We start from the raw sequence: 16,177 nt of genomic DNA on the forward strand, positions 1-16,177 counted from the left end.
AAGCTGAATTCTCAGCATCATTACTCCAGTCTTCAGTGTCACATGAACCTTCAGAAATCATTCTAATATGCTGATTTGCTGCTCATGAAACATTTATTATTATTATTATTATTATTATTATCATCATCAATATTTAACACAGTTTAGTACATTATTTCAGGATCCTTTGATTAATAGAAATATCCAAAGATCAGCATTTATCACTATACCATTCAAAAGCTTGGAGTCAGTATAATTTTTATAATTTTTTTTTTTTTTTGGAAAGAAATTATAGAAATATAGAAGATGCTTCAAATTGATCAAAATTGATGATAAAGACATTTATAATGTAACAAAATATATATATTTCAGATAAATGCTGTTCTTCTGAACTTTCTATTAAAGAACATCCTCCTAAAGTCATATTTGGAACGTTATTATATGACTAAAAGAGGACCATGTGAGAACATTCTGTTAACGTCCCAAATGTCCTCTTAGTAACGTTCTCATGTGACCAAAAAATAACCAAAATGGAACGTTCTCCTAAAGTCATATCTGGAACGTTATTATATGACTAAATGAGGACCATATGTGAACGTTCTGTTAACGTTCCAAATGTCCTCTTTGTAACGTTGCTACTGCTAATGTTCTGTAAAGGTTCGGGACTTTCGTCACCTTTAGAGAATTTTTAGGGAACGTTGTGCAAGGTTGCGAGAACGTCCCCTCCTATACTGTCTTTGAAAAACATGCCAGTAATACCCTAGAAGCAAAGAAAACACTAAAGCAACGTTGATATTTCTTAATCTATATAAAAAAAATATTTAAAAAATCATAAGGGGATGGGAAGATGACGTCCTGCTTTCCAGGTATTCCCACTTGACAACGCCTGCACTATTAAAGCAACACCCCATACAAGCTAAGAGGGTGAGTGGCTCAGAAAGAGGGCATGATGTGGTTAATTCTGTATATTTCTCTATACTTGCTCACTGACGGTATCTCTGCAGCTTCAGTCCTCAGATCAGGCACATGTCAGCTCCAGAGACGCTTCAGGCTGAATGGGGTGTATCAGGATGGAGATGTTATACTTGGAGGCCTGTTTGAAGTTCACTTTTTCACAGTATTCCCAGAGCTGAGCTTCAGAACAGAACCAGAGGAACCATATTGTGAAATGTGAGTCAAACTGACAGCATGACTATGAAAAAAAACAGAGAAAGATTAAATAATGATATAATTAATATTTAATAAATATAAATGTTATGATTTTCTTGCCCTTTTTGCCTCAGTTCATTTGCTCAAATTATGTGATGACAGCAGCAATACTATCTTGACAAAACATCTGTATTGAAACCACTGTGTATTTAATTAAATGTGCACCAGAATGTACCTCTTGTGAACTCTGATATTTTGCTATGTATCAATGATATTTCAGTTCATCATGTAGTTATTAATCTCTTTTTAATATATTTATTTATTTACTTTGTTCATTCCTTAGATTTAATATGGAAAGCTTCCAGCATGCACAGACCATGGCTTTTGCAATAAATGAGATCAATAAGAATCCCAATCTGCTGTCCAATATCACTCTTGGTTACCATCTTTATGACAACTGTGTGATGCTAGGAATGGCATTCCGAGCTGCCATATCCCTAGTTAGTGAGACAGAAAAGTCATCCTCTAACCTTAATTGTACTGGCCCTCCTCCGGTGATTGGGATTGTGGGGGATCCAAGTTCAACTCCATCCATTGCGATTTCCAGTGTTCTGGGGCTGTTTCGAGTACCTATAGTAAGATGGGATACAAAAAGTAAAAATACACTATATGCATATTTTTGCTTATATCTGTTTGCCTATGAAAACATTACAAAGGCACTGGTAAATTATTTATTTATTTATTTTTCATCATCATGCTATTTCTCTGTCTAATGCCCTCTTCCTCTGCCCTAATTAGGTCAGTCACTACGCCACCTGCTCCTGTTTGAGTGACAGGAAAAAGTACCCCTCTTTCTTCAGAACAATCCCTAGTGATGCCTTCCAGGTGCGGGCCATGATTCAGATCTTGAAGCATTTTGGATGGACATGGGTTGGTCTCCTCTACAGTGATGATGACTATGGTATCTACGCTGCTCAGTCCTTTCATCAGGAAATGCAGCTATCTGGACATTGTGTTGCTTTTTCTGAAATTCTACCCTATGATAACAACCCGAGATATATTCAGCATATAACAGGAGTGATTCAGGCCTCTACAGCTAGAGTGGTTGTTGTTTTTTCCCCTGCATCCTTAGTAATACCTTTGATGGAAGGCGTGGTGTTGCAGAACATAACAGGCAGACAGTGGATTGCGAGTGAATCTTGGGCTACTTCACTTGTGTTTCACACTCCACGTTTCCTGCCTTTCCTTGGGGGCACACTAGGCATTGCTATCAGACGTGGGGAGATTGAGGGTCTTCATGACTTTCTGTTACAGCTTCGGACCAACAGTGATCCAAGAAATAATATGTTGAGTATCTTCTGGGAGAACATGTTTGGGTGCAGTTTTGAAACTAGGGATAAAGAGACAGATGGAGAGCAAGTGAAAAAGGTGTGTACAGGACAAGAGGATCTGAGCACCACAAACACACCATACACTGATGTGTCAGAGTTGAGAGCAGCTTATAATGTCTATAAGGCAGTTTATGCCCTGGCACATGCACTTCATGACCTGATGCAGTGTGAGGTGGGGAGAGGACCATTCACTGGTAACAAATGTGCCGACATTACCAATCTAAAACCCTGGCAGGTAAGACCCACTAATATAGTGCAGATTCTCTCCAGGCATGTAAAAAGTTGAAGGTGGAAATATGTCCTCTATATTAATTTAAGATAAGCACATAATACCTGTCCTGTCTACAAACTGTACAGCTGGTTCACTACCTACAGAAAGTGAACTTCACAACAGGCTTTGGAGATCCTGAGACATTTGATAAGAATGGAGAGGCTCTGGCCATCTATGATGTGCTGAACTGGCAGCCAAGCTCTGATGGAGCAATAAGGATCTACACGGTCGGTGTAGTAAATGAAGGGGTTGAAACAGGGATGGTGCTGACACTGGATGAAGATGCTATATACTGGAACTTTGAAACAAAAAAAGTAACATTGCCTATTAATCTCTCTCTCTCTTATTTGTTTGTTTGTTTTTGCTTAAAGTCTAAATACTAATCAAAGCTATTATAAGACAAATGAGAATAAATTAATGGAAGAAGGCAAAGCTAGTCATTATGTTAAATCGATGACAAACGTATGACTGATGACAGATGATGTCTCTTTTAGCCTCCATGTTCTGTGTGCAGTGAGAGCTGTCCGCCAGGAACCAGACGAGCCACAAGGAAGGGCCTTCCTGTCTGCTGTTTTGACTGCCTGCCATGTGGAGATGGAGAGATTTCTAATGCAACAGGTGAGCAGATTATTATTGGCAAAAACTGAATATAATTTGAAAGTAATTTCCTTTCTTTTCTGATTCCCAGATGCTATTGAGTGCATGGTGTGTCCAGATGAGTTCTGGTCCAGTCCAAATAATGATCAGTGTGTCCCCAAAGAAGTGGAGTTTCTATCCTATGAGGAACCTCTGGGAATCTCTCTGACCACTGCTTCCCTGCTTGGCACCTGCTCCTGTGTTCTTGTTATGGTCATCTTCATTCATCACCATAACACTCCCATAGTACGTGCCAACAATTCAGAGCTCAGCTTCCTGCTGCTTTTGTCACTCAAACTGTGTTTCCTGTGTGTGCTGCTGTTCATTGGCCGGCCACAGTTATGGACGTGTCAGTTAAGACATGCAATGTTTGGCATTAGCTTTGTCCTGTGTATCTCCAGCATCCTGGTCAAGACTATGGTGGTGATAGCCGTGTTCAAGTCATCTCGACCAGAGGGAAAAGGTGCAATGAAATGGTTTGGAGCAGCTCAACAAAGATGCACAGTTCTGGTCCTAACAGCCCTCCAGGTTGTGATATGTGCAGTCTGGCTATCAACTGCCTCTCCAGCACCCTATAAAAATAACCTGTATATTCGCTCTATAATTGTCTATGAATGTGCTATTGGCTCAGCGGCTGGTTTTTCTATGCTGCTGGGATACATTGGACTTTTGGCAGCAGTAAGCTTCCTGTTAGCCTTCCTGGCGAGAAATCTTCCAGATAATTTTAATGAAGCAAAATTCATCACTTTTAGCATGCTGATCTTCTGTGCTGTGTGGATTGCATTTGTTCCAGCATATGTGAGCTCTCCAGGGAAATATGCAGTGGCTGTGGAGATTTTTGCCATTTTAGCTTCTAGTTTTGGATTACTGGTGGCCATATTTGCCCCAAAGTGTTACATCATCCTTTTACATCCAGAGAGAAACACTAAAAAATACATCATGGGAAGACAAACACAAAATAAATAGTTTTACATTACTATGATGTAAAATTGTGAAATCTTACTTAAAACTATTTTATTAGTTTTGGTATATTATTATATTAACTCAACACATTCTGTGTCTACACCATCAAATCTTCTCTCTGCTGCTCTCTGATGTCAGTAATTTCATGCAGTCCTGCTTACTAAAAGTGGCACTGATTTATGTTTCAGTAGAGATAAATTGCAAATGTTGGATCATTTATATTATCAACATATACTGACATATCGCCCAGCCCTAAAACTGCTCAATGTTAAAAGCATTATGCCCATTAAGCCCTACAGTACAACTTTCTGTAAAGTTGCTTTGAAAGGGTGTGTATTGTGAAAAGCAATATACAAATAAATTGACCTTGATTATATTTTCATGTCTGTAAACAAATAAGCAGTATATTTTTTACATCCTTTACATATTTGTCCTTGTAAAATTGTAACACAAATGTTCATAGTTTGAAGTGAGTCCACTATTTATTAAAACCACAATGTACATTATTAAAATGTAAATATTCTAGAATTATTACATGTAATTTACACTTGATTTAATAAATGAATGACGAGAAAAGATTGCTAAAACAGCTTCATTTTGATTATAGAGAATAATCAAAGTTTCTCACATTATTCATTTAGCTTCCCACAATTTAAGACAGATAATGTGAGATACCTCTCCATTATACCAACAGTATTTCGAGAACATTTACAAGAGAAGCTATGCCTCAGTGTACAGAGAAAAGGTAAAAAGCAAATTGCTTGAATTTTTATTTTTTTGGTGCAGTTAAATCAGGTAAAACTAGAAATAAAATACATTTTCTAAGGAACTTGGAGTGGTGAAAAATATTGAAGTTGTCAACTGTTGTGTCACAGAAATTACCATTTCAATAGAGCAGTGGTTCCCAACCCTGGACCTGGGTTAAAATATTCAGTAGATATTTAACCATCGTACTGCATGCTCAAAACTAACTAAACTTGCAATATTTGTGATCAGTTTGTTACAACTACCAATATTTTTACTTACATTTATTGTTTGTGCTATTATAATGAAAAGTCTGTCACAGACTGACAATGATAAAATTACACCTGTTTCATACAGTTAATGAAGCCAGGTTCATCACTTTCAGCATGTTGATCTTCTGTTCTGTGTGGATTGCATTTGTTCCAGCATATGTGAGCTCACCAGAGAAATATGCAGTTGCAGTTTTACATTACTGTGGTCAACCATCTACAGACATATTGGTGACATTTTGATTTGCATTTTATTTTAATTTTGATATCTAAATTAATTTGATATTATGTAATGGGTTGAGAAAATGCAATTTATGAGTTTACTGAAAACAGTGGCCCTCCCAATATATGTGTATTTGTGTATACCTGTTTTTTTATTTTTACAAAATGAGAACTTTTGTAATTGAGGTAAAACAGTATATCTTTGTGGCATTACACCGCCATGCCAATAGGTGGCGCATCGGGCACTAGTGAAAGACGTGAGAGATTTACTTCCCCTTGCACTTCTGTTCTCTCGTGTTTTACACAGTTTATTCATCGATCCACAGTGCATAACGCCTGTGTATCATTTGCTGCTGGCCCAGATATTTTGAAATGGGTTTGTTCACAATTGACACAAAATGAGCTGAAACTTGTAACTACAACCCGGAATGTAAGTAACACACAAGTGATTTACAAGTAACTTCAATAGGAAATAAATAAATGACAGATAGTGATAGTGTTGCCAGAAAGGAATACAGCAAACTAAACAGCTCCACCTCAGGCTGTCCGTTCCACAGCTTGGCCTTGGCACCTGGATAGAGCTTGGCAACCGACGTCACTGCGCAGTGCATTCTGGGACGTAAACAATAAGGCGCCGCCATATTGTGAGGCCACATCGGGCGAGACTTAAAACAACCAGTTACTACACGAAAATGTGTCAAAAACAATGTTGAAAAGTCGATTAAATGAACGAAATGTACTATACAGAGACAAACTTCTACCGGACGCAAGAAAACGGTACCTGGAAAAGATGGCATTGATCGGAAATCTGGATCCGTATGAGGTGCCTGCAAGAGGATGTACTCGAGACCCCGACGATTTACCTCCTCTGACATTTCCAGATATTTTTGTATACTTAGTCTGTGGTGTGAGTGCTTATACCGAGGCTCAGTTTCGTAATTTTAAATCTATGGAAGCCCACGTTCAGTTCACAAATGGCTGGGTCCATGACTTGGAAGTCTACAAACCGCCGAGTTGTGAAAACACCGTCGTTCGTACAAAGGTGTGTATCATCTTGCTTACCTACCTGTGATTAGTGAAACATCAAACATTACACAAACATCTTTACACAATATTTAATCAGAATATATATATATATATATATATATATACACACATGTTATTATATATATATATATATATATATATATATATACATATAAAATGCTATTGTTATTATTATTATACTTGTCTCCACTGCTCTTTTCATTTACTGTTGTTCTGCATGTACACAGGTTATGCACTCACAGAGATTGAATGAGCCTCCTCTAAAGCCCTGGGTCATTGTGAGCAGCGCTGGGAAGGTGGAGTGTGCCCATTGTACCTGCATGGCAGGGATAGCTGAGACCTGTACTCATGTAGGTGCTCTCTTGTTCAAGTTGGAGGCAACAGTTCGAATTTGTGGCACAAAGACTGTCACTGATATGCCAGCATACTGGGTTTTGCCCAGTAACTTGAGCAAGATTCACCCAGAAGTGGGATATAGGATTAACTACACCACCTCAGTTACGCAAAGGAAGACATTAGACCAGCGAATAAATACACAGTCCACAACACCAGCCATAAGGAGTAGGGCACAGAAACTGAAAACTCCTCCAGGTAATCTTGAAGATTTATCACCGCTACTTGATACGTTACTGCACCATAGCAAGGCTGTTGGTTTGTCAGGGATGGAGAAGTACTATGCACAATACACACAACACACAGCTGCTGCACCATCCTCTGCTTTACCTCCATGCCTGGCAAAATCCCTGTATGATGAAAGCATAGATGCCAGTGACCTGTCGGCTGTCTTGCTGGTCTGTGAGAAGCACATGAATGCTGTAAGTGTGACTGACGAGCAGGCAGCAGCTGTAGAAGAGTACACCAGGCAACAACATCTGTCGTCTGCGTGGTATGATTACAGAAGCGGAAGAATTACAGCGTCAAAAATGCATGCTGTATATGCCACCTCTCTGGAGAGGCCATCCCACACAGTTTTGAAGCAGGTGTGTTACCCACACACACAGCACACAGTATCAACTGTCCAAACCAGATGGGGTATCAGTCATGAGGGGGATGCTAGAAAGGCCTACACTGAATCCAGAGCTGCATCTCACACAAACTTCAAAATTGAACCGTGTGGCTTCATAATTAACAGCAGCTTCCCTGAAATCGGAGCGTCACCGGATGGCCTGACTATGTGTGAATGCTGTGGGAAGGGCTGCCTGGAGGTGAAATGTCCTTTCAAGTATCGGTCCTGCAGCATCCAGCAGGCACTGGACATGAAGGACAAAGACTTTTGTCTCCAGTTGTCCTCAAACAACCTTCAGTTGAAAAGAGACCACCGCTTCTACACACAGATCCAGACACAGATTGTTGTCACCCAATCAAATCACTGTGATCTTGTTGTTTGGACTGAAAACAATTTCACTGTGGTGCGTGTCTTTCCAGACCAGGAGTTCTGGGAACCTCGTCTACAGAAAGCACAAGAATTCTTCAAGAAAGTGTGCCTCCCAGAACTTGTGGCAAAATATTACTCAAAGGACATGCAGCCTCATGTTCCAAGTGAAAGAGAGCAGTAGTTTGTTATGTTGTTTATGAAAGATTTGCACTTAGGCCTACACAGTTAAGACTTTTTTTTTGTAAGTGTTTTACTTGACTCAGAGTATTAGACTGTTACTTGAAATTCAGTGTTTCAAAGTAGTTCAACACAAGAAGCACAAGAAACTAAACATTGCACTTTGCAGGAGATTTTTTATTATTAAAAAAAAATGTTTTTAATGCTCAAATTGTCATCCATTTTCATCTGAAGTATTTAATGTACAAATAGCATACCATGTACATTCTAAGGAAGGTACACACACACACCAAATACAAACATGTTCAATCTCAGGAGGGTACCACACATTTATACACACTAGCACACACCAAATAGAAACCAAAACTTTCTACTATTCAACATGCACACTTTTCTGTTTCATCTGGCCTTACAACAACACTTGGACACATGTTAACTAGAATACAGCAAACATTAACTATCTTATCAAGAAGGGTAAATTCTTCATCCTTACAGGGAAGCAACAAACTAATTGGTATTGTGTTATGTAATAGTGTGTATTTATTGCGCAAGCTACCTATTACCCTTTCTACATGTATCCTAAGGTGTGCTATAGCACGTGTCTCTTCCACATCCTTAGCATCGAGTTGACATCTGCGTTTAGTGAATGCAGGAATTTTAACTTCCGCGCACATCATTCCCACACTGTCTTTAATATCAAAGCCTCGGTCTGCCAACACTAAATCGCCAGGCAACAGTTTGTTAAGAAGCCCACAATTCTCGGTTATGTGCTTGTCAGATGCTCGTCCCCCCCATCCCTTTGAAATAAATGAAATTTGGCCTTGGGGTGTAATTCCTATCAAGTATTTCATTGTGTGTGTACCTTTGTAGTGGGAAAAGGATTGTGCCCGCGCCATTAAATTTGACGGCCTCTCTGTACGTATTTCAAAACAGTCAACAATAATCGCAACACGCTTTCCAAAAGCTTCCAAAAATTGATGTGGCATTGTGGCTTGTAAACAGTGTCTCTCAGGCCAGTACAACAAGGGAGTAAGGCGTGCATACAGCACATCTATGGTGTCGGCAAAGGTAGCAGAAAGAGTTCTACGTGACACATTAAAAATGTGTGAAAGATGCTGGATTGGAAGATCAAGCCTTAGACGAATGAGTGTTAGTAAAACAATTTGAAATTGTGAAAGCTTCTTTGCAACTGGCAGGAAGGGCTTAACAGTAGTAAACATTGACAACAAAATTGCAAAACATGGAAGTCCTGTATAATATCGTACCTTCTCTGTATTATCTTTGAAAAACTCTTCATCCATCTTAAACTTGTTTAACTCAGACCTAAGCTCCCTATTTTCCTGCAAAAGACGGGATAGTTCTGCACTGCTTTGCTCACAGAACTGGCATTCTGCTCTTAGTCTCTTAGCAGCTGGTTTGTCTGTTTCTGTCTGTTCTCTATATTCCTCCTCTTCCGCAGCTCCTGCCTCTGCTTGATCCCCATATCCCTCTTCTTCTGCATCTTCTTGGACTCCATTTCTCTCATCTTCATTCATGTTGTTTTGTTCAGTTTGGCCTCCTCCCTCAGATTCTCTCAAATTATGTCTATGTTGTCTGCGGGCATGCCGATCTGACACTGTGGCTGTGACTTCAGAGTGACCCAGGTGCAGGGTTGGAGCCCAGTCTGGATGAGACTCGTCCATCTCATATGCTGGTTTACCTTTAGACAAAAGTATCCATATTGAAACAAATTATTGCAATCAACAATGGGAATACTTTATATATATATATATATACACACACATACACATATATACACACACATACTAGATACTTTACGCTTCAGTTCCAACTGAACTCATGTGGCAAACAATACTCACAGGTGGCAAACATACTTACAAGTGTTATTAAGAGAATTTCTCGTGCTTCAGTCAGTGATCAAAATTAGCTCTCTAGTTCTGGCTGGGTTACACCTCGGAATATCTGAGTGTTTTGTTTTGATCACATTCATTCAGCGCACTTTATTTGAACTAGCCTAACTTAGCTTGCTCACTTTGCCGCAATGTCGACAAAATAGTGCTAAGTTACAAAATGCAGAGAAACCTATGACTACTCCTCTCGGGAACAGAACAAAATGAGAACACAATAATTTGCTAAGTGAAGTTTATACACTTACCTGAATGAAAATGCTTGGAACACACTTTTAATGATCTTGGGATGTCTGCGAAGTGTATGTCCGTGCGTCTTATGGCGGATATCCAGGCCATCCGTCTCCGCTTGGTTACATCGGACACATGACTCCCTTCATTATGTTTCCAGGCCGGAAAACAATAAAAAGAAAGTCCGTTGTCTAATTTCTTAACAAGTCGATCGTGTGAACGGACATTACATCCAACAATACAACAGGTTCTTCCCATGACTACAACTTCCTCGACGCGTCACAACAAGTGGCCTCACAATATGGCGATTTTTCCCATCAGCCACCGCGCCGCTAGAGCCGTGACGTCACGCCCCCATTCCCTATTCCCCAGCTCCACCTTGGACCTTCAAGCCCAGAACTCCTCCTCAGCCTGTGGACCCATTGGTTCCATCTTGACTCCTCGCTCTTTCATCTTCACTTAATTTCTGGCAATATTGTCGACTTGATTGCAAAGATACTATTTGAACTGAACTGAGCTGGATGATGACATCACTGAATCAATGACGAACTTACTTTAAATGAAAAATTGAGTGTTTACTATTGTCCTCTTGCATTATTGACACACTGTTTTCCTGTTTAATACTTTAAAACTGCTTTGACACAATCTGTATTGTATAAAGCACTATATACAGGTGCATCTCAATAAATTAGAAGTAAAAATAAACTTTTCCACGACATTCTAATTTATTGAGATGCACCTGTAAATAAAGATGACTTGACTTGACTTCACCTTGAATTGTCATCCCTCAGCCTCTGAATGGCTCCCTCATCCCTCCAGTTCTGCCTTGGTTGGTCATCGCCCTAGTAAAACAGCATTTTAGAGATTCAAACATATTAATCTCTGCTTTGTGTCTTTTCAGAAGTGTATTGCATGTTGGGATTAAATGCACAGTATTATGATCAGAGTCTTTAACAAACATGCAGATGTCTACCTCTTTTCACCTAATTTTCCTCAAGGAGACAGCTCTATCTGTTTGAACAAAGTGTAACCCTTGATATTTCTATCCTGTTTTACTTCTTAGTCACACTTCTTTAAAACCTGGTACTGCCCCTTTAAGAGGTTGGGTAGTTCATGCGGGGAGAGAGTGCACAGCAGAGTGAATGTGCATGAAGCACGGACAAAACACATAGCGTCTGGGAGGTTGAATTTGAAACACTGTGGAAGAGAAGTCGAAGACTTATTGCTTTCCGTGACTTTTCTGAGACATTATGACTGTTTTTTTTTTCCTTGGACTGTTGTTCGGTGATACATTTGGACCTGAATCATCTGAGTGGATTCCTCCAGAACAAATTCTTCATCTCGTCGCACTCTGTCAACTCTTCTGCTCTTCGTCATCTCGTTGCACTCTTGTCAACTCATCAGCTCTTCTTTCTTTCGTACTTGATTAACTGAATGGTATTCCCGGGGAAGTGGTAGGACTGAGATTTTTTTTTTCCCACACATTACACGGGACTGAGATATTTTTTTACACACACTACATGGGACTGAGACAGTTTTTTTTTTTGCAAACTTGGATTTTCAAAATCAATTTCCTTGGGTTACAATTGCATTGTTTTTATCTGTTATCAAGCTCAATTAATTGTTGGAGATTGAGTGTCATTCATGTTCATCACTTTGGTTTTAAAGTGCCAGAACAAAGAGCATTTAAATTGATTGCCTCACAAAATAAATTTCTGGCTAACTTAAATTCTTGTGTGTGGCATTATTTTATTTTACTTTCTCATGATATTTCAGTTGTTCATTAAAATTTTGAGAATTTGGTTTAAAAGGAAAAATACCCCAAAGCTCCTTGAACGAATTTAGACAATTGATATTTTCAATTAGATCACAAATCCCTGAAGTAAACCCTGGGATTAAGGGGGTTACAAGAGGAAAAGCATTTCACCTCAAGTTTGCAAGCTGGGAATCTCAGAATGAAGCCAAAATACTGTGAGGACCCCGAGACTTGCATCTTGATACTCAAATGCTTAGTTCTTCTATTTTAGGGTTCTAACATCACTCAGGATTATTGCAGTTAACTGAAGTCTATATCCACATTGTCGAAGACACCGTATGACATCACCTCTTTGACCCCTTTTCTGCCTACATCTACTACAGACAGGCTGGCAAGTCCACAGCTACAGTAAATTATTATTATTGTTATTAGACAATATAAACCTAAACCTTTCTACTTTAAATTATAATAAAATCCCAAATTTGTATCTGAAATGTAATGTCAGATTTTTTTTTTTAGTAAATATAGTTCAATCATGACAACTCTCCGAACATTTTAGCATGGTGATGGATATGACAATGTTAATGTATTTTGTCTTGGCGGAACAGATCTGCTACGCTGCTGCTGAATTGTTGCTGCTGTTGGTTATTGCTGTAGTTGTAGATTATTGCTGCTGCTGCAAGCAAGTACAGGAACTTGCTACTGCCAATGCATATGGCGATACGGTGCCGTGAGTATTTAAGACATGCTGCTGCTGCTGCACAAATAGCATATAAAATAACCCCGTAGCAGATCTATACAGGTGGAGCTGGGGAAGGTGGAGGGTTTCAGAGAACTCTGAAAGCACGCTGCAGGAATCTCAAATGAATGCTAGCCAGCCATATAAATGCAAGGCAGTAAGCTCATTGGCTGCATATGCAGCATGAACCAATCAGCTTGTGCCAAGTCGTTTAACTCTCTGAATATAATCATCAGTTATGTTAACACCCCGTCAGAATGCGCCATCTAGAGTTTCATGACTGAACTATATATTTTTGTTCAATTAACAAAAACTATATTAAACATATTATGTTTCCTCTAGGATGTCTCTGCACGATGGGGTATGAAGCAGAAAATGATTGACACAGTTTTGGGGCAACTACCTGCAATCAAGCATGTCCTGATTAATGACAGAAAACAGAAAAACACCCCCTCCAGAGACTTCAGTATGGTGTTATGTGCCTCCTGTAGTGGGGTGGGTGGTAGTGTCACGGATATAGTCTTTACTTCCTCATCATTAGCCTGGTTTCCATTACAGATTTGTGCAAAACAATATTTTATAAATGTCCATAAAAAATCTATCGTGAAATGACGGTGTTTCCATTAACCGATGTTATGCGACTAAAATTATTTTTAGTCACGGTGATGGATGTCGGTTTACGTACATTGCAGCCACCACACTAGCCATTATTTTTAATTGAAGGAGACGTAGGTGTGTAACGGCAAAGAGGGATGCTTCTGGGATGCTTCTAAAACATGTTGCGGTGCTGCTGGTATAAACACAGGCATTGACTAGAGTGGCCGTGATCTACTCCGGTGGCTGTGTTGGAAACGTATGCAGTGTAAATAAGGGGTTATCCAAGCATTATTGACAAGGAAAGCCCCTTATACTTGAGAGCGGCCACGTATGAGATGATTCTTGGAGGTTATAGTACATTAAAGAATGATCATGTGACTTTTTACGTATGCTAGGTGACCTGTAAAAGCCCCCCCCCCCTCCCCTGTTTCCATTGCAGTTTTGTGAAATATTCCTTTTTCAACAACAAAAAAAAACTCGTGAGCGTAAAAACTTTTTTGCAATATATGGGAGTTTTTGTGAAATTGACGTTATTCCATTGGATGTATTTTGAATATGCAATTTCATTTTTTGCAATTTGAAGTGTAATGAAAAAACAGCTACATTTACCATCACCAGCCCCATGCTCAATTTCACTGGACTGATATCTCAGTGCACAATCAAGGACTACACAATAACCATGCTCAATCACTCATACACTGTCTGGTCTCAGTAATGTTTAGTTTGTTGTTAGTGTCCTTATTACTGCATAGATACAGACTCTTTGTCTTTATCGTTTCCCTGTATGTTCTCCTGCTGTACTCTCAATGATTCATCCCCATTGTGGATTTACCTATTGTCTATTGAAGCTCTTGACTATGGGAAAAGAAGAGAGCAGGCATGAGATAACAGTTCATACCTTGAGGTCGCATTTATTAACAGTGTGAGAATTACATGCAAGAAGGGTTTGTGTTTGTGCTCTGATGATCCTATTACGTAAAGTAAAGATGACTAGTAATTTCCTACAGCTAAATTCGGAAAAAAAAAAACAGAGGTTTTAATTATTGGAACAAAAACCTCTGCATGTAATAACCTAAAACACTGTCTAACACTTGATGGCTGCTCTGTTAATTCTTCGTCATCAGTTAGGAACCTAGGTGTGCTATTTGATAGCAATCTTTCTTTTGAAAACCATGTTTCTAGCATTTGTAAAACCACATTTTTACATCTTAAAAATAAATTACGACTTATGCTCTCAATGTCAAATGCAGAAACGTTAATTCATGCATTCATGACCTCAAAGTTTGATTATTGTAATGCTTTATTGGGTGGTTGCTCTGCACGCTTAATAAACAAACTCCAGCTGGTCTAAAATGCAGCAGCTAGAGTTCTTACTAGAACCAGGAAATATGACCATATTAGCCCTGCACTGTCACACAAAGACACGTTTTATACTGCTCAATATATATTAAGATGGTTTTATATCTATATATTTGAGTTTTAATGATTTTACATGTTGTTTTAGCCATTTTAATCCTCTTGATCATTTTAATGTGTGGATGTCTTTAAATGTTTGTGGGTCTGCCTGTCATGTGATCAATCACATGACAGGAATCAGGAAGTACACCAGTGTAAAGCATGCAGCATGACAAACAAACAGGTGCTGCGTCTCAATGTGCCTACTTATACTTCGCCCTTAAAGTATGTACTCTTTTGGTGAAGAAAAAGTACACACTTTTGAGTGTGTAGTAGAAGAGTACGCAAGATTTGGGACATACTATCACGTCACACAACTGCGACTTTAACGGACGCTCTGTCGCATAGATACACGCACCCTGTCACTGTAAACTGGCCTGTCAATCATCTTGTCACAGTTAACATCCTCAGACCATCGCGGGCCTTTCATGCTGAGAACCCTGCTCATATTTTATGCATAACGATGCATTTAAAAGTTAACGACCAAACGGATGTTTATAAAAGTTTACATTGCTGTTGCAGATGAAATAAAACAGAGATAACAATAAATAAATCTTTTTTACCAGGTTAAATGTTGATTATTAGTAACTATAACACAGATAACATTAAATCAATATTTTTTACCAGGTTAAATGTTGAATATTAGTAACTCGAACCCCTTTTTCTAAACCTTTCTACCTAACCCCGGTCGCGCACATCCGCCATGTTTGTAGTTTTTTAACACGTTTTATTCGTGTTTGTGGTTATGGACAGAATCATTCACCAAAGCGCAATGGATTGTGGGCAATATTAGCCATTAGAGTGTGCACAGATCCACACTTCAAAAATCGACCTGAAATGGTAGACCATCCGGGGACTTTTGGCATACTCTTTTCAACATACTATGCTTTGGGACAAACTTATTCTAATCTCAAATACTATTTAGGATGGATAGAATGAACATTGAGATGCAAGGAGGGTCATTGACCAAACACTGAACACGCTGGACATGTTTTATGGACTTATTATTCCAGAGCTAATTAAAAGGATAGTTCACCCAAAAATTTTAATTCTGTCGTTAATTACTCACCCTCATGTCGTTTAAAACCCGTAAGACCTTCGTTCATCTCCGGAACACAAATTAAGATATTTTTGATGGAATCTGAGAGCTGTCTGACCCTGCATAGACAGCAATACAACTGAAATGTTCCCAAATCCAGAGATGTAGCAAGGAGATCGGTAAAATAATCCATGTGGCATCAGGGGTTCAACCGTAATTTTACGAAGCTA

The 16,177-nt window shown here is 39.0% G+C and overlaps 3 protein-coding genes across 3 annotated transcripts; 2 read left to right on the plus strand and 1 right to left on the minus strand.

The window, feature by feature from the left end:
* Positions 1-928: 928 nt before the first annotated feature.
* LOC107671069 (extracellular calcium-sensing receptor-like) lies at positions 929-4,392 on the plus strand. The gene is made up of 6 exons (XM_016463914.1): positions 929-1,149; positions 1,472-1,763; positions 1,927-2,754; positions 2,877-3,104; positions 3,285-3,408; positions 3,479-4,392. Exons 1-6 carry the CDS (start codon positions 929-931, stop codon positions 4,390-4,392), a joined length of 2,607 nt encoding a protein of 868 aa, XP_016319400.1.
* Positions 4,393-6,267: 1,875 nt separating this feature from the next.
* Positions 6,268-8,258, plus strand: LOC107671071 (uncharacterized). Its single transcript, XM_016463916.1, has 2 exons — positions 6,268-6,666; positions 6,899-8,258. The coding sequence occupies exons 1-2, from the start codon at positions 6,331-6,333 to the stop codon at positions 8,225-8,227; spliced, it is 1,665 nt and encodes a 554-aa protein (XP_016319402.1). The 5' UTR covers positions 6,268-6,330; the 3' UTR covers positions 8,228-8,258.
* Positions 8,259-8,408: 150 nt separating this feature from the next.
* LOC107671068 (uncharacterized) lies at positions 8,409-10,651 on the minus strand. The gene is made up of 2 exons (XM_016463913.1): positions 10,379-10,651; positions 8,409-9,922 (listed from the first exon to the last, which is right to left on the minus strand). Exons 1-2 carry the CDS (start codon positions 10,617-10,619, stop codon positions 8,601-8,603), a joined length of 1,563 nt encoding a protein of 520 aa, XP_016319399.1. The 5' UTR covers positions 10,620-10,651; the 3' UTR covers positions 8,409-8,600.
* Between the last annotated feature and the right edge of the window lie 5,526 nt (positions 10,652-16,177).

This window comes from Sinocyclocheilus anshuiensis, unplaced genomic scaffold, assembly GCF_001515605.1.
Source record: "Sinocyclocheilus anshuiensis isolate Anshui unplaced genomic scaffold, SAMN03320099.WGS_v1.1 scaffold1382, whole genome shotgun sequence".
Classification (NCBI taxonomy): domain Eukaryota; kingdom Metazoa; phylum Chordata; class Actinopteri; order Cypriniformes; family Cyprinidae; genus Sinocyclocheilus; species Sinocyclocheilus anshuiensis.